We start from the raw sequence: 26265 nt of genomic DNA, 5'->3' as shown, positions 1-26265 counted from the left end.
CATTATTTTACAATATATGTAGATCTATGTAATATGTATTACCTATAAATGTATTTGAGTATTAACATCAAATGTCCCAAATATTAAAAAACAATATACTTTATATACAATTATATATTTTTTACAATTATATTTTACTACCATCAATTTAGTCGTTAATTAAAAAATTAAATACTCTTTTTTTTATTAAATTAAATTGCGCTATAAAATTGTCTATTTTTTTTGTCCGTTCACTTTGGACAGTTTTTCGCGGGAAATTCTGTCGAAAAATAAAAGTCCCGACGCGCGTTCGACGCTCTCTGGAGGTACGTGGAATTTTTTTAGCGGAGTGTCGTCATCGATGGCCGTATTGGGCATCACATAAACTTCCATTTCGTACTTAGAGTCATTAGTTTCGCAGACTATTACTTTAAAAAAGTGGGTCGGTACTGCCACGTGATTTGTTCCTATTACTTCGTACTTTATGTATTTTTTCCCATCGCCTTCTCGCCTGAAAAAGATTTGAACATTATAGTAAGTGCATCAAATACAATTAATATTAATATTTATAAATTAAAAATTACTTTGGTAAGTAGAGAGGTCCAGTGCAAACATAAACGTCCTTATAATTTTTAGTTAAATGTCTGACATATTTTTCCAGGCGATTCCATGAATGTCTATTGAACCCGGGGCCAACTTGAGGTGCTATATTAGATAAGTGAAAAGTCTGCTGTATATTTTTCTGACAATTCTTATGATTTCCTGCAGCCGCCATGTGTCCGCGGTCGTACCCGCTGCCTTTGTAGTCACTATTAGTCGCCCTGGAAGTAATCACCAAATAAGTATGACATTCCCATAATTCAAAGTAAGCATGAATGATTTCAAACATTGATAATTTTAGTAAACAAGTAATTACTATTATAATTACGTCCTAGTTCCATGGTCAGTTAATATTTATTTTTTTAATTCTTGGCGGTTATATTTAAATGAATTTTATCAATACCTAAAAAATGGATGGATGCTTTCATCAGGTTTGAATTCACACGAAGCTCTATTGACATCTTCGGTACTTTTCAAAGTTTCTTTTGACAAGTGTTCAAACACCCAATGAGCTACGCGGTTTCTTCTGTCATATGCCAGCACAAAGTCATCAAAAGATCTGATATTATCTAGACTAGGAAATCCATATTTCATAATCTATAATTTAAAATATATTAATTAATTAACTGATAAATACCAAATAGAACAAAATAAATAAATAAATAGATAACCTGTGAGACGCGAGATGTTGACACTTTGGAACTGTCACTGTCACTGGGTACCATAGGCACAGCAGCAGAAACAGTTCCAAATATTGGAAGCCCCGGCATTCGTTTCAAATTCAAATTCGTTCCATCTCTTTGATTGGTAAAAAATTCCTGATCATGATGATTACGTTCGTAATATTTACCAGCATACCAGCCGCCAATACTTGCACTTGCCAATGCTGATAAATTTACAAAAAATCTTTTTGCTGTCATTGTCACCTGGTTAAAACACTACTTTTAGTTTGAGTTGATAATTAAATATTTAATTTTCTAAATAAATAAACAAAAATAAACTAAATAATTTTCTAGATCAGTCTCTAAAGTGGCCACGTGCGTGATAAAAATTTCAGCTTTCAGCTAATCAGTGCTGCCACCTACACTGACGACTTTTAAATAAACATTTACATTAGCAATTAATATTTACATAAATTTATTTATGTCTCAGACAATACTCCCCGTCCCCCACTTTTTAAAAATTTCATGTCAACTTTATAATTTTAAACGAAAATTTATTTACCAATTGATAAGTAATTGGTTTTTAAATTATAAAATTTGAAAATGGCCATGAAAGTTGAAATGTTGTTTGAATTTTGGAACAATGTCACCAACTCATGATAATTATTAAAAATTAAATTTATTATCAGTTAAAGAACAAATTTTTTTTATGTACATTGAAGACTCATGGACAATAAATACAATTAAATTAATTAGTCTCCTCATCAGAATCTTTGGCCAACATCATATCGTGTCCAGGTACCGAAGTAGGATCAAAAGTTGCCTGTAAACATTTTTTGAATATAATTTTAGCCTTTTTGCTGGACCGAGGAGGAGGTGAACTGGGCACAACGTCATCCTGTTCCATAGGTTGATGATCTGAGTAATTTCCATCGTCGCCGCTGGTTCTCCTTTTGGAAGCTGGTGTGAATATCGATGACGACGAGGCGCCACTGAGAATTCTAGCCCGTGGTGAGGAAGAGTGAGAAGAAGGTGTCTCTGCAATGAAACTAGAGCGTCTTCTAGATCCCGCTGATGAAGATAGCTGGTTACCCGTCACAGGAATAGTCCGGTCCGGGTCGTTGCTTATTTGCGCAGACTGAACACCCGCGACTATCGAACTATGCACGTCCACTTTCTCCGTCTGCAGTTTCTTGGATCCTTTTGCTTTGGGAGTGCTTTTGTCGCTGCTATTAACCGACTGAATTATGCTGCTGCCAGCAGACGCGGTCGCTTTATTTTTGCTTGTCTTCGTTGTCTTTTCTTTAGCCTTCGTTGGCTTCGCGTTCCTCTGCAAAGCTCCGCGTTTCTTTACAGCTTGTCTGCGATTATGAACCGACGTATCTGAGATGCCCGAGTTACCCAAGTCGGGATTTATCGTCGACAGTACGAGATTCGCCTCAAATGAAATATCTTTTACTACAAAAACAACTGGCCTGCATAAATAATAAATAAATAAAATATTATTTTACTACAAAAACTTTCCCAACATTTCAAAATTTAATTTTTATTAAATCAATAGTCAACCTTCCGGCAATTTCGAACAGCAGATGAATTGGTCTCTCAACCATTTCAGCCAATGACAGAAAAGGCCGCACTTCTTTCATACAAAATGTAACACAAGCATCTTGTCCTATTTTATAAGTATCAAATTCACCAATCGCTAATGCCAATTGAGTACGCGTTAAATTCGACAAATCTGCAAATAAAAAATTAATTAATCAGAATATTCATTTAAATTTAAAATAAATAAACTTACTAGAAGTTTCATTGACATAATTCCTGAGTAATATTTTATCTGACGAAACATCCAAAGTTATTTCAGTTAAGTTTTGCTGGAAGTTTTGTATGGCGTCAGATAAAATCTTCGGTTGTATTATTAAATGATTTGGCACATTGTCTTTATTGTATGAAGCCTGCAAATGAGCATTTAATTAACTAATTTATTTAGAAAAAAAACATAAATTTATTGTTATAATTAATACCTGTAGTATTTCACAATTTAAAATGGCGAGTAGGAATGTTTTTCTTACACTATTTTTATAGTTTAGTACAATTATAAGTTTCGTTGCATTGGCTTGTAATTTAATGTGGCAGGTTTCGACTAATTTGTCCATCGTGTTGGGTGTTTTGAATGCGCTCATTGCCGCCTAAAAAAATATATAATTTTAATGAAAGTAGCAGACATGAGACAATTTATAAATTTTAAATAAATTAAGATAATAAAATTTAAAAAAAGCGCGCGCTCATTTTTCGATTATTTAAATTTAACTTTTTACAGGTGCATATTTTTAGTTATTTTTTAAAATTAATGTTAAAGAAAAATTAAAAAATTGTTAATTGTCTGCTAGTTTCACGATCATTGATTTTGAATAAAATAAAACTAACAATCAATTAATAAACTTACTCTCATAGAAACTTTGCATTTAGATGCATCATCTTCTTCAAGATTACCGTAATTATAATATGAAAAAAACTGATGATTAAATGTAAAATCACAGTATGCTGAGTTTGTCATACTGACAGTACGAAATGATAATGATTGATCTTGAGGTAAAACATATAATTCTTCTCCTATTTTTCCAAGTGCATGTATAGCTCTTGCCAATACTGGAAAATTATTTTAAAAATTAATAAATTAAGTAATAAAATAAAATTTGTTAATACAAATTTTTAAATTATGTGACGTCTGCTAAATACTAAATTTAGTATCATAATAAATAAATATTATTAATAAACGACTTAACTAAATTTAAATTTCCCTTAAATTCTTAATTAGCTGACAGTATAAAAAATTTAATGATCAGTTTAATAAATAATTGAATTTAGTATAAAATAAATGATTAACCTAAAATATAAATAAATAATCATACTTTTTACATTGGCACCGGGTATCACACATTTCATTTTATATTTTAAATACCCAAATTAATTTAAAAATATATATAAACAATTATTTATCAATTAAATAAACAAACAAACAGATAAATTATTTAAATTATAAAAATAAACATGTTGACATATTTTTCCCGCTTAAAAATATTATTTTTCCGTCTGCCCTGAATTTGAATTTTGGCGCTCCCTGTCACTGATTTGTTTAACTAAAACAAATGAAAGCTCTGCATTATCTTAGATTGATATTTTATTTGACAGTAACACCCTGTCCTTATAACCCTTTTAATTGTCATCGTAGGAATATATTTAATAAATAATTACATATATATAATTATAAACATAAATGCAGTGAGACAGAAGGAAAATTAAAAGACAATTAATCGCAATATAAATAATCATGGTGAGTAGATTCAAAGATTAATAAAAATAGTAATTAAATTACATATATATAACCTTGTCATAAATTGGAGTTTAATTATCAGTGATAAATTTTTATTATTTATGTGCATATATTTACAGCTTGTGTTAGTGCTGGGAGATTTACACATTCCTCATAGATGCAGTAGTCTACCGAGTAAATTCAAAAAACTTTTGGTACCTGGACGAATACAACATATTTTATGTACTGGTAATCTTTGTACCAAAGAGTCGTATGATTATTTAAAAACACTTGCCAGTGATGTACATGTTGTTAGAGGTGATTTTGATGAGGTAAATAAATTTAATTACTTTTTTTTTACTTCCCGCTATGAAAATTCAAAATTTAAAAAAAGGAAGTTACTGATTTTGGTTCAATGTTTGAAAATCGTTTTCATCAGACTCCGTTGTTTTAAGATCCTAGGAAAATATTCTGACCATTTTCTGACAGACATCCATGTGTGCGTATGTGTAAACTTTTTTTGTCCGACGATCTTTGGAACGAATTAACCGATTTGATAAAAATTACTTTTTTTAAGCTCAAAGAGCTCGAAACTATCAATAGTAACATTTTCGAGCTCTCAGCTCAAAAACAGCCTAAAGTTTTAGGGTTTGACCGGAGAATCAACCGTTTTAAATTTTTTTTACTGCAATTCATTTTTTTTTACTAAGTATCTCAAAATATAGAGCAGCAATTATTGATACTTTTATATATTTTTTATTCAATAAATTAATAAATGTTTTTAAAATAAAATAATTTATTTATAGAATCTAAATTATCCAGAACAAAAAGTCGTGACAGTTGGACAATTCAGAATCGGCCTATCACACGGTCATCAAGTGGTACCTTGGGGTGATCCAGAATCACTGGCACTAATCCAGCGGCAGTTGGACGTCGATATACTCATAAGCGGTCATACACATAAATTCGAAGCATATGAACATGAAAATAAATTTTACATTAATCCAGGATCGGCTACCGGTGCCTACAATCCTCTTGATACGTAAGTGCCCACCTCAACTCTCTCTTTTTCTTCTCTTCCTTATTTAAACATAAACCTCAATAACAAAATATATAACATGCATTTTATTACCGGCCTGTTTTATTATCAATAAAAACTCATTAACTTTTTCATGACCTCACAAGCTGACAATTATTCAATAATTTAAATAATCGTTTTTAAACCTTGAGACAATTTTTATCAATATGCAATAATTTATTTACTTGGAATTATTTTCTAAACAATAACAAACTTATATACATATAAACATATAAATATATATAGTCAGTGTCAATATTTGAACTCAAATTTATTAAAATAAATATATTATTTATTTACATCTATAAAGATTGAAAATTAAAAAAAAAAAATTATCCCCGTAATTTTATTCACTGTCTTCGAATTAATATATAATTTACTAGCACACAAAAAAAAAATTTTTGGCGCGAAAAAAACTTTAAATTGTGAAATAAAAATAAAAATTTTTCGCGCCAAAAAATTCGTTTTTCTGAATACTGTCTTTATCTTAATTACTACAGTAAAATTTGGATATAATAAACATTTTGTCTAAACTCTTACTTAGAAAAAAATTAAATTGTCATGAGTAGAGCATCCAATGTAATTCATAACCAGATTCTACTGTAATGTCATAGTTTTAAAACTATGTATTTAAATAACTACAGCTGAATAAATATATTTAATTACAGATCCGTCATTCCTTCTTTCGTACTAATGGATATCCAAAGCTCGACAGTGGTAACTTACGTTTACCAATTGGTGGGCGACGAAGTAAAAGTCGAGAGAATTGAATACAAGAAGAGTTAAAAAAAAAAAAGTAATTAATTAATTAATGAATTTATACAAAAAGGAAGCACTTATATAATCTTATACATTAACTTAAAAATTTAATCGCTTTATTATAAATTTATAAATAAATAATCTTGTAAATAAATATAAGAAAAATATTATATATATAGACAGTTATAAATAAAGTAAACAGTAAATAAATAACAAACGGCATAAATAATTTTTCTAACAAAAATACAGAATTTAAAAGTAAATATCCTTGTGATTATGCTGCTGTATTGTAATGTCCTCTAAATAACTTGTTTACAATTTTAAAACCGATAGTTTTTCCGTCTGATAGACGGACTTACGAGACTGGTACTTATATCTACATGTGGAATACTTGTAACAAGTCACGTACATCGGATAGAATGTGCGTCAACCACTCGACCCGTTTATTGATTACGTATTAAAGACCTCTTTATAATCATAATTTATTTTATTTAAATTTAAATAATCAAATTAATTAGTTCTCGCAGACTCGGGTCAAGATTAAGAGACATCAATGCGTGATAAAGATTAAACATTTAATGCTCATTGGTACAGAATAGAGTTTTTTTAATTTTTTTGGGTAAATATAAATTTATTATCCCTTTTTATTTTTTAGTATCGTTACTGCGACGCCAATGTTGGGATCGGTGATGTAAAAAAGAAAATAAACAATGAAAAAAAAAAACCAGATAAAAAGGGGGTTCATTATGCGATGCGTGCGCATGCGCGGGAACTAAAAGTGGGGGGACGCTAAGGTTTTAATAAAAAGAAAACTGACCGCGGACTTTTGTTTAGTTTTGCACTTTATTTACCGCTGATTGTACTCCAGTAAAATTGAACTTTGCATTGTTGATATTTACTTTAACATAAGTAAATTTCAAATAATTTATTGATTGATTAATTACTTAATTAATTTTAAAAAATGGCTTCAGCATTTTTGCGCCGCGGGCTGCAGTCCGTTATTTCAAAAAGTATTAATTTTGATAAACGAATTGCGCCAATTGCTTACAATGGTTTATTTGCTGATAAAAAATCAATTAAACAACAGGTAACTTTTTATTATTATTATTATTATTTATAACACTTATATATTTTATATAATAAATGAATTGAATTTTTAAAAAACCGCGTACTGAATTTTCAATTTTCTAAATGCGCGTTTTTAAATTTTTATCCTTACATTTGTTTATTTATTCAAAAATTAAAAACTGCCAACTGTCAGTTGTATTGACATTCATTTTTTTCCGAAGATAAATATTTATAATTGATATTAAAATTAAAAACATTGTGTACAACTGAAGATTTATCGTAAAAACATCAGGTTTCAACTGCGCAAAATAACATCTACTGGAGAAGGGTCGTCCCCTTTCCTTTTGCCGGTCGTGTTGCCATGGAGGAAAATAAAAAAAAAGAATACATGAAAAAGCCGTAACAAAAAAACAATGAAAGGTTCTAGAAGCTTCGGTGGATTTAAATCCCACCGGATCATTATTTACACTCACAGCCTACACATACACAAATGAAAATATTATTTTATTTAAATTACTTATGAATTAATAATATACTTATGTTATTTTTTAAAATAATTTATTCAATTACGTTTAAATGTTTTTGGGCTGATTTAAATTCAAGGTAATCCACTGCACTGGTCTGATCTCAAAATCCTTCGATACCAGATTATACATAATAATAATCCCATTTCGTAATCAAGATCTTGTTTTTGTAAATTTAAATTTCAAATTCCATTCGAGTACTTTGTTTACTAGACATAAACTAATTTTTTTTAAGGTCGTAACAAGTAAAGGTAATTTATAAACTAGTATTGAATAAAATACAAAAAAAGAATAAAGGAAAAAAAATATAAATAATTGTTTACAAGTAAATTGTTTCGTAACCGCGGGTGAATGTACTGCAGTGAACTCAATATGTAGAAAAATTACATTTCACATTTACGAGCTTTCCATACTACGCATGACACGTAAATTTATTTTTTAAACGTAAGGAAAAATCACCACGTGCTAATCCACTTTAAACAATTGGGAGTTAATTCGCAGTGATTGCGGATTTTATTTAAATTCAAATTAACTCCGATACTCGGGGTTCCGGAGTTTAAAAAAAAATTACTCCGCATCCAGAGTAAATAAGGAGTTTTTCAATGGAGTGATTTGGATTTTATTTAAATTTGAATTTAATCGGCGTTGACTCCGAAAATTTTACGCATTGCAGACAATTTAAAATTACAATCAAACAATAGCACATTTGATTACTAGATTACCATAAATGTAATTATGCTAATAAAAGTCTGGTATATTAAAATATTAAATAGTAATTAATGCGTGCTGACAATGTGATGAGTAATTATGATAATGCAATCGAAACTTTTTATTTTTTTCAGCAATTTAATTCGACGATGATAAGGCGAATGTCGAGCAAAAGGAACGTCCATCATACACGAGCCTCGGCTTCCGTTGATGAAGAAAGCGACAGTGATAGCGACTCTGATGAAGAACAAGACCGAGTATGTCTTATTTTATTATTATTATTATCATGATAAAATATAACGATGATAAAAATAGCTAGGCAGTGAATTAGTCCGTGATTCTCATCTTCATTTTTTAAATTGACTGATGGGTTCGTCCGGTTTGCCATTTATTTAGCTCCTGAAATATCAATTTAATTCTCTGGAGACTCAATTAACTGCTGCTATATCTACTGTCCTAGTTCTGCTTGATAACTTCTCTATAATAAATAACTTTACTTGTAATCCGAAGCAGATACTCTGTTATTTTAAATTCTTTTCATATTTTTTCAGACAACAAAATTCTGATATAATTGTGTCCAATAGAAATTTAATATAAAAACTTTGAACTGAGCGTTGCTGCATAAAAATTAAAAAACTTTCTATTTTACTATTTGTTACTTGTTCAAATACTGCATCAACAAGTGCAGTTTAAATAGCAGTAGTAGAATATAATTATCTAGGAAAGTGTAGAACCGGTCATCGACGCTAACGGTGCATTCTATGCCAATGTCCTTGAAGCTGAGTGTAAACAACACGCATTTGATCCGTGATCGCTAAATGGACGAGAACATCTCGCAATCAAGAAAAATAAAAGCTCGCGTTTGGCATTCCATATACGGGCATTGAAAATTTAACAAAAACTAAAAATAAATAGAAAAGAAGTACATGAACTGTATTTGTATCGACTTAAAAGGTTATCGTGAACGATATCGTGAAGCTCATGTTTATCAACCTTCACCTAAATATTATTTTTTACTCAATTATGTTAAGTATATTCGTAAGCTATTAATTATTGTGAATGTAGTTAATAGACAAATGTGTTTATTATTCATTTTATATTATGATCCCACACTTGATAACCAAATGCTTTGTCTACAGAGTCTATTAATAGACTCGAGTTATCCAGTTGATAATAATTATGATTTATGATAATAATAATAATAATTCAGAGAATGAGTTTTTATCTCCGGGTTTTATCATAAAGTCTTTAATTGCACAGGGTCAGTCAGTCTTTTGGAGAAGAAAAATGCGAACTTTACACAGTCACTTGGACGTTAATAAGGATGGAGTTATTAGTTACGAAGACTTTATGCTCCTTGCTGATAGATTTGCTGATATTGGTCATTTAACTCCAGAAGCTAAAAAGGAATTTCAAAAAGTTCTAAGTGTAAGTTTTAAATTTAAAAAATTTTTTTTACCATAACTGCACTGAAAGTTTGAATTTCTGCCCTGATAACCGCAACCGAATGACAATTTTCAAAAATTTAAACTGAGTTTTAATATGAATTTTAAAATAAGAGCTTTTACGGGTGAAAAACTTGAGCGAAATTATCTGCGTCCCTTATAATTTATTTGCTTATCTTAAAAAACTAAGACCTTGATTTACTTAATTTTATTTTTCATGCGGGAGGCAATTAAATGCAGTTGCATTTAAATAAATTTAAATTAACCGCGTGATTTAATTTATTTTTAGGACATGTGGCAAGAACAATGGGGCGACATAAGTCCTTACAATTTAGTCGGCGTCGAACAATATCTTGAAGAAATGCACCATGTTCTCAATGATACGTCACTCAAGCGAAAATGTCACCATTTTCTGCCTTTCCTTTTCAAGGTATACAAATATTATCATCCAATATTATTTATTTATTTACTTAACCGTCTGATAATAATATTTATTGTCTGTCATGTATTTTTAGGCGGTGGACAAAGACGGTGACGGCGAAATAACCGTCGAAGAATACAAATTATTTTTCAAGTGTCTAGATATTGATAACGATGTGAGTATTTATTATTTAATATAAATTATGAAAATATTATTTATCAATAAAATATAATAATAATATTTTCAATTTTAATAGCACGCAGTTATATCTTTTGCGCACATTGACCAGAATGAAGACGGAAAAATAACAGTCAGTGAATTCGTGTCACTGGGACGAGACTTTTTCTTGACTGAAGATCATTCTAAGCCCAGCAAACACTTCTGGGGCCCGTTGGTAGACTAGTGATGCTACGGACAAATCACTACAAGCATATTGTGATAATTAACATAAATATATATATATTATATATATAAATATATCTACTGCCTAGATCAGTGTCATAATTACGCTGATCAATTCATATGTCACCTTTTAAGTTTTACGTACATACTATTAACTTTGAACGTAAATATCATTTTTCACTGCACTTATATATTAAGATTGATATTGATGATACATCACAATCTGACCATTCAAATTAAATCGTAAGATTTGTATAAATTTAATGAGTATTTGTACAATAAATATTTTTAAATTACTTTTGTAATTGAGCGTTTCTTTAGTTTTTATTTTACCCTTGAAAATGATAAATCGAGTGAAATAACTAAGGAGTGGGTCCATGGTAGAGCTGCGTAAAAACATAAAACGACTGTATGGCTTTTTGCTTTGAGAGGCAGAAGGCATAAATTAATTTTTTGTTAGCCGTGAAAAAAATATTTGGGCGGACGTTGTATCTATTTATAGATATACTTGTTTAGAATGGACTTTCCTTTGGTTCTTTTCTCGCTGTCGCTTCCAAGTTAATGAATGGTAATTTATTTGCTTGTATTACTAACAGAAAAGATTGACAATGGGACTTAGTTTGAGAACGAGTGGGAATTTTAAATCAAATGAAGCAGAGGTTGGTTCAGTATGAAGCAATGCATCGAGCACTTCAAGAAAAATTCTTCTCAAAGACTTCTGATATCCCCGAGGTCTCCAAACATCCAACGGATGCCTTAATATGGGTCAGGATCCGCCTAAGAAATTCTATAGAAAATTGATCAAAAGTCGAGACCCAGGTCTTGATGCTGAGAAAAATTTTACAGGAGATTCTGGTTCTTTTATGTTGTCTCCATCCCTCAAATATAAATGACATCATCAGCTCGTGATAATTTTTTATCCTCAAGCAAAAAAAACAAGCTTTTATCTTTTATTATTCTTATTTTTTAATCACTGAGGACAAAAATAAACCCGCGAGTGGACTTTGAACACATCGATTAATTTTTGTATCGAAAATCGAAACTGAACTTTCGATATGTTCAAAAAAACGCGCGCTCTATAAATATGTAACAGAGAGCACGTGCAAATGACAGTTTCGTAATAGTAAATTTAATATATAATGATTAGGAGGTATCAAAAAATATATAATAGCTTAATAACTGTCAGTTGGTGATCAATAACAATGAAGTCTCCAAATCCACTGCAGTTAACTCTCGCCATTATAAAACCCCATGTTATCAAAAGTCCGTTCGCGCTCCAGGTGAGTTTAACCTCAAAACTAAAACTGTTATTTATGAATTTTTCTTTATCCAAATTTTTTTTCCTGACAGAAAATACGTGAAATAATAGTTGACAATGACTTTAAAGTCGTGAGGTCTCGTCGAACAAAGATCACATCCGCTGAGGCGAGTTATTTTTACCAAGACCACAAAGATAAATTTTTCTACAACAGACTAGTGACGTTTATGTGCAGCGGAGCTTCAGATGTTCATATTTTAGCGCGAGATAATGCCATCGTCAGGTGGAGAGAGCTTATGGGCCCCACAAAAGTTTATCAGGCCCAATATTTATCACCGGAATCAATCCGCGGCAAGTACGGGCTCTCTGACACCAGGAATGCAACTCACGGGTCAGGTACTCCCTCATTTTTTTCACGATAAATTTATAAAAAGACAGTAAAATTAATTTTAAAACTTTTAGATTCGCCTGATTCTGTCATAAGAGAAATAAAAGTTTTTTTTAATGACTTTGATGTCAATAAATGGTACGACACCGAAGAAATTTATTTTAATCGCGGGCAAGTTAAGTTTTATCCAGATTTATTTTTACATAAAATTGATAAAAGTTCTCCTTTAAATTAAAAATTTTGTTTTTTAATTTTAGTCACTAGTCCAAAGAAATTTTTATCGTTAATTAATTTTTAATTATTACCGTACTATAGATTATAATTACTACTAATGATACTGAAGTTACTCGACGTCCACTAGTTATTTAATTTTTTAAAAACAATAAATTAAAAAAAATGCGCTTGTAGTTTTTTTAATTGCCTACATGTGCAATTTTTTTTTTTGTATTTGATTTGTTGAAAAAAAATCCAAGTTTTTAATTGTCTGCTAACTCTAGAATCATTTACTGTTAATAGAAAATGAATGAAATTATAAGGAGTTCGAATAAATATATAAGAAACAATTGTTGGCAAAAAATACTTTGTTTATTTTGTACTCGACATAAGTCTTTTTCGATTTAATTGTACATCAGACTAGATGATTATTATTTTTAAGCTTCGCACTATAGTACAATTATTTACAAAGTCTCAAGTGTTACATTACATGTAAATAATTAATCTATTAATTAATTGCCTAGTATTTGTATAATATATATAAACATATATATTTATATATAAGGCGCTCGGTGTGAAATTATTTATAAATTGTATACTTAAATGCTATTGGCAATCGGTGATCGGTGGAATGTTTCGTTACTGCATCGCGCCGTCCAATTAATTAAGCGTCCGTTTTAACGAATACTTTAGGACGCGAAAATATTTTAATACCTTCTTCTAATTTAGTTAATTGTTTCTCAATTTCCATTTTCTTCATCTGACAACGGAGAGTGTCTGATCTTATTGGCATCTTATTTAATTCATTTACTAACTCCTGATAATCTTTAGAAAAAAAAAACAATTAATAATAATTAATCACTATCTTAATAGTTATTAATAATAATAATAAAAATAATTAAAATAAATACTTTTTTTTAATAAACGTAACGTTTCTTTACGTTCATTATCTGGCAGTGGAATATGACCCGGTGGGCAATCAGAATTCGCTGCATCTAATTTAGCCTGTTCTATTTTTTGTTGCTGTTCTTCTTTTCTTTCAAGTATATATCTGTAGTTAAATTATTTAAATTACATATTTTAAATTACTTGTAATTATTTTTAGACAAAATATTTCCAACAAAATAATAAAAATACAATTGACTTAAATAATCAGTCAAAAAAATTAATTTTGAATCATTTGACAACTGGTTCAATTAAAAGTTCAATCTAATTATTTTGTTGAAGAAAATTTTATCCAATGACATAAAGTTTAAAAATTATTTATACTTTGGAACAACTCCTTTGCGATAATTTGGTGGCACGACTCCATTATTCAATTGAGCGGCCAGTCTTGCAGCGACTGTTATTTTTTCTTTGTTCATTTTAACATAATCTTTATCTTTTCCCGGCGAAGATTCTGTTAAATCTTGCTTACCACCCAGACATCTAGTAGGTGAACTATTTCTATCCAACTCAAGATTTAAATCCACTTGATCAACTTCTTTACATGATTTTTCTTCTCGACTTCTACTTGATGGATATCTGAAAAAATTTAAATAAAGTTCGTACTTGTGACAGTAAATAATTAAATAATAATAATAATGACATACCTAATAATACCTTCGGAGTACAAACTATCTAAATCATTGGTGTCCAATGTCTGTATACCTAAACTACGTGACTTTTTTTTCTCCGCAGAATCAGTCTCACAGTTAATGTCCAAGTTTAACAAACTTGTATTTAAATTACACTGTGACTTATATCTCTCTTTAGTCTTCAATTTATTATCACGTTTATCAGCAGAATTAAAATGAGGATGAGAGTTTAATGAAATACATGATTTTTTATCAGCAGTCTTGACCAGACTTGGCGCGCTTAATTTACCGCTCAAACTAATTCTACTGCAATTAATATTATTCTTAACCGAACTATTGGTAGAAATTGCGCTTGATCCTCGGCCACTTGAGTAAACCCTCGGTGCGACATGTTGATACTTATTACTCTGCCTGGGTCCAGTTTTGGCTCCCAGTTTATCAGCATCATCTTTGTCCGTTTCCTTAGCATTGTCTTTTTCCATTTTACGCAAACTCTTTACATTTTCATACAGAAAATTTTTTTTTCTTGGCGGTTCTATGAACAATTAAATTATTATTTTTTAAATTTATTATTAGACAAAATATTTATGAGTAGAATGTAGTACACATGAGACAATTTATACATTTTAAATTAAATAATTAAATTTTTAAAAAATGCGCGTACTTGTAAAAAAGTTTTTTAAAATTCAAAACTCATATGTCTGCTACTTCTATTATCATTTAATTAAATAAATTTACTTACTGGGATTAGGAAAAATTCCTTTCAATGTCGTCATAACCAAAAATATATGTATTATATTTAATTATAATATAATTTTGTACGTTATAGCAACTAATAAGTAACCAAATTGCGACACTAGATCAATGATATCAAAATATATTTTTAATCAAAATAATTATCACATATTTCATTAAATTTAATTTAAAAAAAAATACTTGTATATTTGGCGATCTCGTTGCCAAATAAACAATTTTATTTTTTATGTTTATATATGCCTATATATATTTAATTATGTATACACTGCCATCTTTCCCGCTGAACTCAATAAAAAAAAACATTTTGAATAATTTATAAATGTCAGTGTAGCAACATGAGAAAATTTGAAAATTTAAATAAATAAATTGAAATAATGAAATTTAAAAAAACGCGCGAATTTTTTAATTGTCCAAATAAATTTATAATTTCCTCAAAACATTTTATTTATTTATTAAAAAACAAAAAAACTCCCAATTGTCATATTTAGTAATCTCTGATAAAACAGTTTCCTGTTAACGCTACAAAAATAAATAAAAAAAAGCGCGATGAAATTTAAAAAAAGTTATCTCAGTTCACCCTGTTTACAAGAGTAGAATTAATATATAATATAAGCCTGTACTTGTTCTCCCACAATTTCAGTACTTGCATAACTACTTTCTTGTATGACTGATATATAATCCAGGAATATTTTCTCAGCATCAAACTTTTTTTTATCTTAATAAATAAAAATAATAATAAAATTACTATTGACCAACGATGGCTATCGATCCAGTAAGTACACTTGTTATAAACTAAAAATATCGACACTATTGATTACTTTAATTAATTAATTAATTAAATATAAATATTTATTAAACAAATAAATAATGCAGGAACATGAGAAAGCTTATTCACCAGGTGCCTGGAGTAAAAAATATACTGAAGGGTACGAAGAGTTTTTGGAAATATCTAAGCAAGGTATAGGAAATTATTTTCAGTAATAAGTTTTATTACCACATATGGAAGATGGGTGATGGGTGACGGCTGTAAGTTGTAACTTATAAATAATGAAACCTTGTATATTTCAGCGACGATCGATGCGAGAAATTCTATACCCTGCAAGTTGGACATAGCTTATGGACCTACTGAACTTATGAAATATGATTACTATGGGACCAATTTACCCAATGGTTATTTTTTACTTTAAGGCCACATATCCAGAGTGCCCCCCCCCCCCACTTTTAAAAAATTTTCAATGACAACTGTCATAAGCGTATCAAAATTTTATTACTTTTTAAAAAAAAAAATTGAAGCATTAATTGAAAAAAAGTACAATTTTGGCGGGATATAGATTTTTAAAAAAAATTACTTATCGATTGGCAATTAAACGAAATTCATTAAATGAATTTCAAAATTTTCATGTCAGTTTTTAGACTAAAATTTATTCACTTAATTTCGTTTGACTCCTAATTAATAACAATTATGAGTAATTTAAAAAAAATTCTATATCTGGAGAAATTGTCCTTTCTATAATTAAGATTTTTATTTATCAACTTTGAGAATATAAATTATCATATTTTATTTAGACGCGCCTGCTTTGATTTTTATCCATGGCGGATACTGGCAAGAATGTTCCAAAGAACATGCTGGGTTCCATATCAAGCAGCTGGTGTCCAAAGGAATAAAAGTATTTAATTTAGGGTACAATTTATGTCCACAAGGTATCAGAATATCAAAATAATAATAATAATAATAATATTTATTTAAATAAACGAATAAATTTTTTTTAGTGACTTTGAGTAATTTGGTAGCAGAAACAAGAACCGGGATAGAAGAAATATTAAAAGTATGCCGCAAAATGGGTTGTAAAGGTGTTTGGGTGGCTGGGCACAGTGCTGGGGCTCATTTAACAGCTTCTTTATTGTACGACCGTGAATGGCTGACGGCAATTAAACAATCAAAGCAATTACATTTACTGAAAGGTCTTATTTTAATTGCTGGCATTTACAGTCTTGAACCTTTGCTGACAACTTCTTTTAATGAAGCTTTGAAATTAACTGAGTAAGTTTTTTAAAATACACTCTCTGATAGCCATTTTAATCGCAAGTTAACGGGTCTCTGTAACTCCAACCGAAATAAGATGTCAACTTGACTGCAAATAGTTGACGATAACTTGCAGTCAATTTGTAAGTTAAGTTTCGATCATTAAAAACTTTTCCCGCGACTTCCTGTCAAATTTAAATGAACTTTTGCTCTTGAAGTTTTTTTCCGCAACTTCCTGATGCAACTTGCGATTCTATTACGTATAGATTGACGTCAATTTGTAGTTCATGACGTACTCAAATTGCAGTCAAAACGTAATAACAGAACTTGACCGAAAATACTGAACAGCAAGTTTTGAAGAGGAAGTCTGGCTATTAGGGAGTAAATAAATTATGAACTATAAATAAAAAATAATTTTATTGTAGTCATGAAGTTAAAACTCTGAGTTTCAACGCCCTGGATATGAGTAAAGTTGAAGCTGTTAATAATTTAAAAGTAATTGCGGTTGTTGGTGAAAAGGATGCTCCAGTATTTGTTAAGGAATCAAAAAATTACTCAAAAGTAATAAAAGATAATTATTTATTCATTTATTATAATTTTATAAAGGAAGATATCTATAGTTAATTATATTAATATTTCATTTTTAGAGGCTCATTGAGTTTGTGGACCAAGTCGAATTTGTTCTTCTAAGAGACATGATCGATCACTTTGATATCGTCGAAAATTTACGTGACCCGAACTACTTATTGACCAAAATAATTATAAATAATATAATGTCATAACCAGTAACTGCCATTCATTTAAATGGTATCAAATATATATAAAATATACTTTATATTTAATTATTCATTTTTTAGCAAGTGATGATTTTTAAAATTTATTTCATTGCATCAAATAAAAAAAATAATTTTTTCACAGCTTGTTAATGAGAAAATGAACAAAAACAAACAAACAAACAAAAAGTAAAGTAATCAACACATTTCCTATTAATTACTTATAATAATTATTTAAGTTATCAAGACATATGTCCATTTCGAGGTGTTAGTCTATTTAAATTATTCACATTGACATCAGTTCTGTTGATTGGACGATCAACAATTTTTCGGGTAGCCATAGGATTTATAACTTGTCTCTGCCCACTTTTATTACCAACATTGTTCCTCTGATTATTACTATTATTATAACTAGTGCTATTGCTATTACATCTAATACCATTTAAATTATAATTAGAATTAGAATCATTATTAAAAATGTTTTTAGAATTAGCAAGTTGTAACTTTTTAACGTCAGTTTTCCTAAAGGTTTGCAAGCTGGCAACAGTCGGAGCGACGCGTCCATTAGTCACTGAACTACTCGTCGCAGTTTGCTCAGTTGGCTGTCCGACTGGTACATTATTTTGATTGTTATTTCTAATAAAAGTCACATGCTTTAACTCCTTGCGCTGGGGTCCAGCTCCGGATCCAGCGGGACTGGCAGTGTTTGAAGCTTGAATAGGACGATTTGGCATCGACGCTCCTACTGGACGTTTCGGAGTCGAGTCACCAGCCCGCGGATGTCGATTTGGATTAGAATTGGAATTTAAATTTGGATTTGGCGTCGACGTGGCCATTGGGCTCTTCAGAACAGGATCGCCGGTACTCAGTCGGCACAATCTACTAGAGGAAACTGGAACCATCCTTGTAAAAACTTTTTTTTTGGTCGTGTTGACTGGTGTCGGCTGAACCCTCTGGTTAGGCGCGACAGTCTTCGCAGCCTTCGGTGATTTATCGCCCGATATATCGATGTGAATAACTTCAATCGATGAATCATTTCCGACTTGAACTCCTGGTGCCGGTTCTTCGTCCGAGTCAGACTCCGCAATCTCTTGGGAGTTAGCCCAGAATTCTGGCGGTTTAGCAAATGACCTTAACTTCAGGACGGGTTTTCCATCAGCTTTGTCATCGCAGTCCTCATGTGCGTCGTCATCAGTATTATCCACTACAAAATTAGCATACGTATACACTCAAATATAAGTAAAAAAACTTTCGTTTATATGGATATCAATAGTATATAAAAAAATAATTATAAACAATGACTATTGTCAGTAATTACGTCAACAAACATCACAAACCTTTTGATTTATAACCTTTATTATCAGAATTATTAAACGAAGTCGAAGTCGATGCTGACTGTTTTGAAGTACTCGGTAAATTTTTTTTAATTTTCTCAGAACCACAAGATAAAACTTTATCTGCCTTCGATTCCAGCCAAATTGTTTCTGCAGTTTCTACTATTTCCGGTTCTTCCGCTACCTTATCACTACTCTTATCTATACCATTCTTAGTATTTTTATCACCATTTTCTTTATCAGCGTCCGCATCTTCAGCTGCAGAATTATCACTTTCCAAGTCAACAACTTCAGCATCACTGACATCTCTTTCATCATCTCCCTCATCTTTCTCTTCATCTTCCTCGTCATCCTCATCCTCATCCTCCTCATCAGTTCCTTTAACTTCTTCCAACTTACCACTGGCGTTCAACTCCTCCTGCTTCCTCGTGTATTCATCGAAAACTTCATTTAATTTTTTCTCACCATGCTCACGATTTTCTTGTAATTTCGACAGCAACTCCGGATCCTTCTGTGCCGGATCCTCGTCATTTTCATACCACATTGAAAATGTATCGTAAAAATCTTGCTGTCGTTCACTTTTTAAATACTCACCCAATTTTACGAACGCGCTTTTAGCTAAAAGACAAAAAATAATTAAATAAAAATTCATTAATTATCAAAAATAAATAATTACCTGCAGCACTTTCTTTTATTTTATTCATTCCCAAATTATGATTGACATTGTGCGTGTGAATTAAATTTAAAATGTCAACATAGTCAGGGAAAAAGTCATCTTTGCCCGCCTGATTCGAAAGAGAACTTCGTTTTTTAAGTCTCGAGTTTACAAAACTGTTTATCGCTTGATCGACAGTAACAATACCAGTAAGTTTTACATGCTTTGGACGCAGGTACGATCTCCCAGCGTCCTCGTGGTTGGCAGTCAACTTACACCACGCGTTGTACAGCTCTACCATGCGCTTTTTGTACCTCTCTAGTTTCATGTACATCGAGTCGTCCTCGTCATTCCAATCAACTTCCTCGGCTTCATACTTTTTAATCCGTTTCTGGACAAGTTCCATAGTCTTCTCCAGTCTCTTAATCTTCATCTCTTGTTTCCGGAACTGCTCGCGTTCCTTTTCGTCCATTCCGTCGACAGTCACATCAGCTTCCTCAGTATCAGCATCAGTACCATCTGGTTCTGATTTGCATACCGCTGATTTACGACCAGCTTTTCTGATCTTCATCTCATCCAGGACGTCTTTGATATGCATATAGAGCGCGCCTTTTTCCAGCTCCAGAAGATGACGTTTCTCGTTCAACAAATCAGCAAATGCCTCTGAGTTTGCATAGGCAGTGTCTAGTTGCTCGTACTTCCTCTTTAATTTTTCTACAACTTTTTCCATGTCTGAGGTGCGTTCCCGTGACAAGCACTGGCCTATAAACATTAAAAATACATTTTCATGTCCATTTTCGACATTGACTGGCTGCTTTGTCTTGACAACAAGCATCGGTTTTTTAATATCCCCAGAATTCTCTTCACTTGTCGTCACTTTCAATGGCTTTACATATTTATGACCATTTGAAGTTGATGCGACACTAGTACTATCATTTTTATCAGTCGAATTCCTGATACTATTATTTTTGAAATTTGATTTACTTGAACTATCAACTATACCAGTTGAATTTGTACTTAAATGGTCATTATTTTTAGTCTTTGCAGTTTCAATCCACGTTTCCGTTGAATCAACTTTAAGTTTCTTCAACGTTATCTCGTCTCCGAGTGATATCTTACGTTTCGTTACTGAGTTTTCACGTTTTATCAGTTGCACCGATGGCGTTAATTGAATTTTGGTTGGTGATGAGTCGCAGTCGACTAAATTCTTCTATAAAAAAATTAATAATTTTTATAATAAATAAACAAATAAATAAATATTTAACAATAATTACAAACCATTGGCGAATCTTCTTCATCATCTGATGATAAACAAATAACCTCATCACTAGGCATCTTATTTATTTATTTAACAAGTGTCTTAATTAACAAATCATAAATATAACCAAATATATTTAAATATATATCTTTAATCAATAGCATTTATCACTGGAACACAAGCAACAATTATTATTATTAATAATAATTACAAAATATAAACTTTTTATAAAAATTAAAACTTCTGGTCTAATGACAATCTTGGAAAATAATTTTGATAACCACTCGGTGCAATTTATGATTCAACAAGTAAATTATCATTTGTTTATCAACCCAATAATTATTATTTATATTATAATTATTTACTTATTATTCGTAGGGTTAATTAGTAAACTTTTTTTTTTCCAACAAAGTTGACATTTTATTTAACTTTCACTTTATTTACCTCGAGTACTTTGTATTTTTAAATATACATATTATATATATTTATTATATATTTTGTAACATATATATATCGTCCCACAGTTTTACATTCTTCACTCTATGGCTTTTTTAACTAAAACTACACAGATTTGAAAACTTGTACAAATTATTAATCATCAAAAATATTATCATTATTATTATTATTGTTATTATTATATAAGATGAATAGATTTATCAAGTGCTGCCTCTCGAGTCACTTTCGAATCGGCTGCACAGAAATTAAATTTTACCGCGCAAATAAAAAGTATTTCTTAATTTACATTCGCTATAATAATAATTATATAAATATTTTTAAATTAACGCGCCAAAAATAACTATAAGTACTTAATGATTAATTAGAAAATTTATTTAAATTAAAAAAAAGAGTGACGTTGAATTTTAACCGAGTTCTCAAGTAAATAAAAATATCAGTTTTCAAATTTCGCGCCAAATTGCGCTACCGCCGTAGCACGGATCCCTGAGAGAAACCTCGCAGCACATTTTCAGAAGTGTCATCTGTTAAAAGGATTCAAAATTAATTAAATTGGCTAGGATAAACTCGAAATGGAAGACGTGTCTATTCAAAATTATTCATCGTTCATTTAATTTAAGAAAATGCCGGTAGTGTAGTTTTTTTTTATATTGTTGAACACGCCATAATCACACGTGTTTATTATCAATTCCAATCATGGCAGAAATAGGTAATTTGATTAAATAAATATTATAATTAATTGTAACAATATTTTAAAAAATATAAATCACATTGCAATAATTTATTTTCTTACAATAAGTGGATTAATTTAATCCCAGTAATTTATTTTTGTGCTACTGGATTCCCGCGTCGGATTGTTGGTGTAAACACGTGTCTTTTGTTACTCCAATTGCTTAAATTAATTTATTTACGTCAAAATAATGACCAATAATCTATGAATCGTCAATTATTAATATTACTCTTCGTATATCATATTTAAAACACTGGATTTTCATAATGATTTTTTCGAAATCTTAAGGTTATGCTGAAGAGTCTGCGGGGAATAAAACAAATTCATTTATTTAATTATTTTCAGAGAAAGCAAAGAAGAAAAATAAGAAGAAATCGTTGGGAGATATCCAAGTTGCTATGGATTGTAAAATGGAACCATCAGATATACCAGAAAAACTCGATTGCAAAGACTGGCCTTTACTATTCAAGGTTTGTATTTAAAAAGCCACTTGATGAATGCGAATGAAGCAAACATGAAATAAATTTCAAATTTTCAATAAATAAATTAAAATAATAAATGATAATGAACTTAGCAGACGTCTAATAATTTCTAGATTTTTTTTCAAAAGGATAAATTATAAAAAAAAAATTTTTTTCAAAAAATTGTACCTATTGTTTTATTAATTCTCTACATGTGCATATTTTTTGTTTATTTAAAAATTTGAAAAATTACTACTTGTCAGTTACACATACTTTGATGGCTGTTTTCAATTACTGATTAATTAATCCAAGTAATTATTTTTTTTACCACAGAATTTTGACAAAATGCTAACAAGAACAAAACATTTTACTCCATTGACAAGTGGGTCAACTCCGCTCCATAGAACTCTGTCAGAATACGTAAAGTCAGGATGTATAAATCTCGACAAACCATCAAATCCATCATCCCACGAAGTGGTAGCATGGATTAAAAGAATTCTGAAGGTCGAAAAGACTGGACACTCTGGTACACTTGACCCAAAAGTATCAGGATGTCTGATAGTTTGTATCGACAGAGCAACTCGTCTTGCCAAGTCCCAGCAGTCTGCTGGAAAAGAATACATAGCAGTCTTCAAACTTCACTCAGCCGTCGATAATATGCAGAAGGTATGAAATAAAAAATAAAAACTGCTGTCTATTAATCTCTAGACTGCGGTTTATTGTTTTACAAAAAATAATAATTGTTTGACTGTTGGTGTCTTGCAATTAAAAAATTAATATCAATGCTTCAGATAAATCAAGCGCTGGAAAGATTACGCGGTGCGCTGTTTCAAAGGCCTCCGCTGATATCAGCAGTAAAACGTCAGCTACGTGTGAGGACCGTGTATGACAGCTGGTTCCTCGACTACGACAACGAGCGCAACATAGGAATATTTAAAGTTAAGTGTGAAGCTGGTTCCTATGTTCGTACTATTTGCGTCCACTTAGGTCTCTTCCTGGGTACTGGAGCGCAAATGCAGGAGCTGAGGAGAAATCGTTCCGGTGTTCAGAGTGAAGAAGACAACATGGTGACCATGCACGACATTTTAGATGCCCAGTGGCTCTACGAAAATCATGCCGATGAGTCTTATTTGAGAAGAGTCATAAAACCATTAGAAGCTCTCCTGGTTAATCATAAGAGAATAATTATGAAGGACAGTGCTGTAAGTACTCAGTAGTCAACAATTACCCAGATCTTGGCCTGTCATTTTATATAGATTTAATAATAATTTTTTTTGTCTACTGCAGGTAAACGCTATTTGCTATGGAGCCAAAATAATGTTACCCGGTGTCCTGATGTACGACGATGGCATTGAGTTGAATCAGGAAATAGTCATCGTGACAACTAAAGGCGAAGCTGTCGCTTTAGCAATAGCCATGATGACTTCACCAACAATGACTGCTTGTGATCATGGAGTCGTTGCTAAAATAAAACGAGTAATTATGGAACGAGATGCTTATCCTCGAAAATGGGGTCTTGGTCCGAAAGCTTCGATGAAAAAACGTATGATTGTTGAAGGAAAATTAGACAAGCATGGAAAACCCAATGAAAATACTCCTGCTGATTGGCTTTCGGGTTACTCTGATTATAACCAACCTGCTGTGCCTAAGGCAGAAGAGAATGGAGTCAAAGAGCCAGCGGTGAAACGTAAGCGCGAAGAGTCTGAATCAGGAGAACCAGAAACTCCGGCTCTGGCGATAAAACAAGAGCCTCAAGAAATGGATGTTGACCAATCGCCCAAAGAGAAGAAGAAGAAAGACAAAAAGAAGAAAAAGGAAAAGAAAGAAAAAGAAGCAGATGCTTCTATGAACGAAACCATGGAAACTGAAGGAGAGACAGGAGTAAGTTTTGTTTAATCTAAGACTTTTGTAATTACTTTTTAATTAAATGTTTCAAGTATTTGAGTACTTGGTTTACTAATCATGGAATTTTTTTGTTACGCAGGAAACACCCAAGAAGGAGAAGAAAAAGAAAAAGAAGAAGAGCAAAGAAGAACCACAGGAATAATTTTTCAATTATTTTTCAAGCAATCTCAGATGATTACTGTATATAAATATTATGTAATTCTTTACATTTAATTTCTGATCATCAAACAGGCTTTGGGATTAGATTTTTGTACCATTTTTTCAATCCCACAATGTTTAAAAATTTATATCTAGGTGTAAGGACAATATTGTTTTCCATTTTTTTCTCAAATGACTTTTCTTTAAGTTAATTTACATAAAATTAAACTTCTGTTATGTAAGAGAAAAACAAGCATTTACTAGATTATTTTCTAATAAAGTATTTTTAAACTTTACTTTGCGGTTTTTATTTTATAATTAATAGAAAAAAAAATTATTAGGTAGTAGAATAAATATTGAACTTTATTAATAAGTTAATAAATATTAATGTATGTAAAGAAATAATTTTTTTACAAATTTACATGCAGAATAAGCGTCTTTTTAAAATTAAACTCAGTCTTTTTTCTTCATTTCAAAAAAAACACTCTTGTAAATATTATAATTGTCTGGGTATAAATGCGCGCCACATTTGTACTTGTCCTGATTCTTATACATTTTTTTATAATAATACTTGTGCATCATTTCATCATAAAAATCTTTTAAATGCGTAACTTTAACAACAGGGAGAAAAATCAAAACGCCTGAGATAAAAAGCTAGAAAAATAAAACAAATAAATAAATTTAAAAAATACATTTATAAAATAATTACTGATTAAATTAAATCCTTACCGAGCAACGTGACATTAAAGACATATTTCCAAATAATTTTTTACTCTTCATCATTGTAACGGAAACTAAATTGATTCCAGCAAATTAAAAAATTTAAATATTGAATGCTAAAAATAAATAAAATGAAATTTTAAAAAATTTACCAAAATCATCTCCAAAAAACTTGACGATTTATAAACTCCATTTTAAAATAATCAACTCGCAATTAGTGACGTCTAAAAAAAATGAAAAAACAATTTATTTAAATATTAAATAATTAATTAATATGACAAATAAATAAATTTATTTACTAAATAAATATATCAAGGTTCAGAGATACACAACAGCAGTTTCGATATTCGATTTATCTCTATCTGATGAAACTATAAAAATAGTTACTGCATAAAAAATTATTTGAAATTTCATTACAACAATCTGTCAAAAAAATTTTTATTTCTTCAGTCATTACTCCCAATTATTTCACTTACTTGTTATTCAAAATTGCTTTTAGTTTTTTTTTTTTTTGCTAAAACCATAATATCAAACACGCTCATATATATAATATGTTGGTATACCTATTTGCGCATAAATATATATCTATACTCTCCACCATAAGTGATTTCAGCCACCGGAAGCAGCGCAAGTCAAAAGAAAATTTTAAATTCAAATTTATTTG

At 30.5% G+C, this 26265-nt stretch overlaps 9 protein-coding genes and 1 long non-coding RNA gene across 13 annotated transcripts; 5 read left to right on the top strand and 5 right to left on the bottom strand.

The window, feature by feature from the left end:
* Positions 1-79: 79 nt before the first annotated feature.
* On the bottom strand, positions 80-1642 carry LOC103570926 (endonuclease G, mitochondrial). Its single transcript, XM_008548827.3, has 4 exons — positions 1251-1642; positions 983-1176; positions 564-800; positions 80-490 (listed from the first exon to the last, which is right to left on the bottom strand). The coding sequence occupies exons 1-4, from the start codon at positions 1497-1499 to the stop codon at positions 214-216; spliced, it is 957 nt and encodes a 318-aa protein (XP_008547049.1). The 5' UTR covers positions 1500-1642; the 3' UTR covers positions 80-213.
* Positions 1643-1916: 274 nt separating this feature from the next.
* LOC103570925 (cell cycle checkpoint control protein RAD9A) lies at positions 1917-4327 on the bottom strand. The gene is made up of 6 exons (XM_008548826.2): positions 4154-4327; positions 3688-3890; positions 3266-3430; positions 3040-3196; positions 2808-2979; positions 1917-2716 (listed from the first exon to the last, which is right to left on the bottom strand). The coding sequence occupies exons 1-6, from the start codon at positions 4185-4187 to the stop codon at positions 1990-1992; spliced, it is 1458 nt and encodes a 485-aa protein (XP_008547048.1). The 5' UTR covers positions 4188-4327; the 3' UTR covers positions 1917-1989.
* Positions 4328-4426: 99 nt separating this feature from the next.
* Positions 4427-6580, top strand: LOC103570924 (vacuolar protein sorting-associated protein 29). Its single transcript, XM_008548824.2, has 4 exons — positions 4427-4575; positions 4695-4886; positions 5361-5596; positions 6301-6580. Exons 1-4 carry the CDS (start codon positions 4573-4575, stop codon positions 6416-6418), a joined length of 549 nt encoding a protein of 182 aa, XP_008547046.1. The 5' UTR covers positions 4427-4572; the 3' UTR covers positions 6419-6580.
* A 632-nt stretch (positions 6581-7212) lies between these two features.
* On the top strand, positions 7213-11264 carry LOC103570923 (sarcoplasmic calcium-binding protein). The gene is made up of 6 exons (XM_008548823.2): positions 7213-7478; positions 8826-8948; positions 9952-10119; positions 10426-10566; positions 10652-10732; positions 10814-11264. The coding sequence occupies exons 1-6, from the start codon at positions 7353-7355 to the stop codon at positions 10958-10960; spliced, it is 786 nt and encodes a 261-aa protein (XP_008547045.1). The 5' UTR covers positions 7213-7352; the 3' UTR covers positions 10961-11264.
* A 746-nt stretch (positions 11265-12010) lies between these two features.
* Positions 12011-12953, top strand: LOC103570922 (nucleoside diphosphate kinase 6). The gene is made up of 3 exons (XM_008548822.3): positions 12011-12239; positions 12310-12613; positions 12680-12953. The coding sequence occupies exons 1-3, from the start codon at positions 12162-12164 to the stop codon at positions 12838-12840; spliced, it is 543 nt and encodes a 180-aa protein (XP_008547044.1). The 5' UTR covers positions 12011-12161; the 3' UTR covers positions 12841-12953.
* A 321-nt stretch (positions 12954-13274) lies between these two features.
* Positions 13275-15430, bottom strand: LOC103570920 (uncharacterized). 2 transcript variants are annotated; one of them, XM_053740531.1, is made up of 5 exons: positions 15138-15430; positions 14411-14930; positions 14088-14342; positions 13730-13869; positions 13275-13643 (listed from the first exon to the last, which is right to left on the bottom strand). In XM_053740531.1, exons 1-5 carry the CDS (start codon positions 15169-15171, stop codon positions 13483-13485), a joined length of 1110 nt encoding a protein of 369 aa, XP_053596506.1. In that variant the 5' UTR covers positions 15172-15430; the 3' UTR covers positions 13275-13482. The 2 variants fall into 2 exon arrangements, with proteins under 2 accessions (XP_053596506.1, XP_053596507.1); XM_053740532.1 differs by lacking the exon at positions 15138-15430 and adding an exon at positions 15060-15101.
* A 228-nt stretch (positions 15431-15658) lies between these two features.
* Positions 15659-18009, top strand: LOC103570919 (kynurenine formamidase). The gene is made up of 7 exons (XM_008548819.3): positions 15659-15923; positions 16025-16109; positions 16220-16321; positions 16718-16852; positions 16922-17192; positions 17600-17735; positions 17822-18009. Exons 1-7 carry the CDS (start codon positions 15909-15911, stop codon positions 17954-17956), a joined length of 879 nt encoding a protein of 292 aa, XP_008547041.1. The 5' UTR covers positions 15659-15908; the 3' UTR covers positions 17957-18009.
* A 97-nt stretch (positions 18010-18106) lies between these two features.
* Positions 18107-21777, bottom strand: LOC103570918 (glutamic acid-rich protein). Of its 2 annotated transcripts, XM_008548818.2 has the most exons (5): positions 21639-21777; positions 21215-21364; positions 19958-21146; positions 19285-19899; positions 18107-19151 (listed from the first exon to the last, which is right to left on the bottom strand). In XM_008548818.2, the coding sequence occupies exons 2-5, from the start codon at positions 21269-21271 to the stop codon at positions 18190-18192; spliced, it is 2823 nt and encodes a 940-aa protein (XP_008547040.1). In that variant the 5' UTR covers positions 21272-21364; positions 21639-21777; the 3' UTR covers positions 18107-18189. The 2 variants fall into 2 exon arrangements, with proteins under 2 accessions (XP_008547040.1, XP_053596687.1); XM_053740712.1 differs by having other exon boundaries at positions 21215-21777.
* Positions 21778-22246: 469 nt separating this feature from the next.
* Positions 22247-25177, top strand: LOC103571146 (H/ACA ribonucleoprotein complex subunit 4). The gene is made up of 6 exons (XM_008549193.2): positions 22247-22356; positions 22723-22847; positions 23172-23504; positions 23630-24040; positions 24126-24719; positions 24823-25177. The coding sequence occupies exons 1-6, from the start codon at positions 22344-22346 to the stop codon at positions 24883-24885; spliced, it is 1539 nt and encodes a 512-aa protein (XP_008547415.1). The 5' UTR covers positions 22247-22343; the 3' UTR covers positions 24886-25177.
* Positions 25178-25226: 49 nt separating this feature from the next.
* Positions 25227-26254, bottom strand: LOC103570917 (uncharacterized). 2 transcript variants are annotated; one of them, XR_549004.2, is made up of 5 exons: positions 26165-26254; positions 25901-26024; positions 25754-25825; positions 25611-25675; positions 25227-25535 (listed from the first exon to the last, which is right to left on the bottom strand). It is a non-coding gene; the product is annotated as an uncharacterized LOC103570917 (long non-coding RNA). The 2 variants fall into 2 exon arrangements; XR_549003.2 differs by lacking the exon at positions 26165-26254 and having other exon boundaries at positions 25901-26153.
* Between the last annotated feature and the right edge of the window lie 11 nt (positions 26255-26265).

The sequence above is a fragment of the Microplitis demolitor genome, chromosome 7 (assembly GCF_026212275.2).
Source record: "Microplitis demolitor isolate Queensland-Clemson2020A chromosome 7, iyMicDemo2.1a, whole genome shotgun sequence".
In the NCBI taxonomy this organism is placed as follows: domain Eukaryota; kingdom Metazoa; phylum Arthropoda; class Insecta; order Hymenoptera; family Braconidae; genus Microplitis; species Microplitis demolitor.
This window is presented reverse-complemented; position numbering and strand designations above follow the sequence as displayed.

Bases quoted from the DNA above. Each gene is read 5' to 3' on its own strand.
- LOC103570918 (XM_053740712.1), bottom strand. From the start codon at position 21,271: ATGCCTAGTGATGAGGTTATTTGTTTATCATCAGATGATGAAGAAGAT. The intron at 21,147-21,214 runs GTTTGTAATTAT...ATTTTTTTATAG, and splicing joins ATGAAGAAGATTCGCCAATG to AAGAATTTAGTCGACTGCGA. The intron at 19,900-19,957 runs GTAATTATTTAT...TTTGTCTTTTAG, and splicing joins AATAAAAGAAAGTGCTGCAG to CTAAAAGCGCGTTCGTAAAA.
- LOC103570926 (XM_008548827.3), bottom strand. From the start codon at position 1,499: ATGACAGCAAAAAGATTTTTTGTAAATTTATCAGCATTGGCAAGTGCA. The intron at 1,177-1,250 runs GTTATCTATTTA...TTTAAATTATAG, and splicing joins CAACATCTCGCGTCTCACAG to ATTATGAAATATGGATTTCC. The intron at 801-982 runs GTATTGATAAAA...GATTACTTCCAG, and splicing joins AGCATCCATCCATTTTTTAG to GGCGACTAATAGTGACTACA.
- LOC103570920 (XM_053740531.1), bottom strand. From the start codon at position 15,171: ATGACGACATTGAAAGGAATTTTTCCTAATCCCA. The intron at 14,343-14,410 runs GTATGTCATTAT...AAATTTTTTCAG, and splicing joins TACTCCGAAGGTATTATTAG to ATATCCATCAAGTAGAAGTC. The intron at 13,644-13,729 runs GTATTTATTTTA...TTTTTTCTAAAG, and splicing joins GTTACGTTTATTAAAAAAAA to ATTATCAGGAGTTAGTAAAT.
- LOC103570924 (XM_008548824.2), top strand. The intron at 4,887-5,360 runs GTAAATAAATTT...ATTTATTTATAG, and splicing joins TTAGAGGTGATTTTGATGAG to AATCTAAATTATCCAGAACA. The intron at 5,597-6,300 runs GTAAGTGCCCAC...ATTTAATTACAG, and splicing joins GCCTACAATCCTCTTGATAC to ATCCGTCATTCCTTCTTTCG.
- LOC103570923 (XM_008548823.2), top strand. From the start codon at position 7,353: ATGGCTTCAGCATTTTTGCGCCGCGGGCTGCAGTCCGTTATTTCAAAA. The intron at 10,120-10,425 runs GTAAGTTTTAAA...ATTTATTTTTAG, and splicing joins AATTTCAAAAAGTTCTAAGT to GACATGTGGCAAGAACAATG. The intron at 10,567-10,651 runs GTATACAAATAT...ATGTATTTTTAG, and splicing joins TTCTGCCTTTCCTTTTCAAG to GCGGTGGACAAAGACGGTGA.
- LOC103570922 (XM_008548822.3), top strand. From the start codon at position 12,162: ATGAAGTCTCCAAATCCACTGCAGTTAACTCTCGCCATTATAAAACCC. The intron at 12,240-12,309 runs GTGAGTTTAACC...TTTTCCTGACAG, and splicing joins AAAGTCCGTTCGCGCTCCAG to AAAATACGTGAAATAATAGT. The intron at 12,614-12,679 runs GTACTCCCTCAT...TAAAACTTTTAG, and splicing joins GAATGCAACTCACGGGTCAG to ATTCGCCTGATTCTGTCATA.
- LOC103570919 (XM_008548819.3), top strand. The intron at 17,193-17,599 runs GTAAGTTTTTTA...ATTTTATTGTAG, and splicing joins GAAGCTTTGAAATTAACTGA to TCATGAAGTTAAAACTCTGA. The intron at 17,736-17,821 runs GTAATAAAAGAT...TTTCATTTTTAG, and splicing joins AATCAAAAAATTACTCAAAA to AGGCTCATTGAGTTTGTGGA.
- LOC103571146 (XM_008549193.2), top strand. The intron at 23,505-23,629 runs GTATGAAATAAA...TCAATGCTTCAG, and splicing joins CCGTCGATAATATGCAGAAG to ATAAATCAAGCGCTGGAAAG. The intron at 24,041-24,125 runs GTAAGTACTCAG...TGTCTACTGCAG, and splicing joins TAATTATGAAGGACAGTGCT to GTAAACGCTATTTGCTATGG.
- LOC103570925 (XM_008548826.2), bottom strand. From the start codon at position 4,187: ATGAAATGTGTGATACCCGGTGCCAATGTAAAAA. The intron at 3,431-3,687 runs GTAAGTTTATTA...ATATTTTTTTAG, and splicing joins AATGCAAAGTTTCTATGAGA to GCGGCAATGAGCGCATTCAA. The intron at 3,197-3,265 runs GTATTAATTATA...GCTCATTTGCAG, and splicing joins TAAATTGTGAAATACTACAG to GCTTCATACAATAAAGACAA.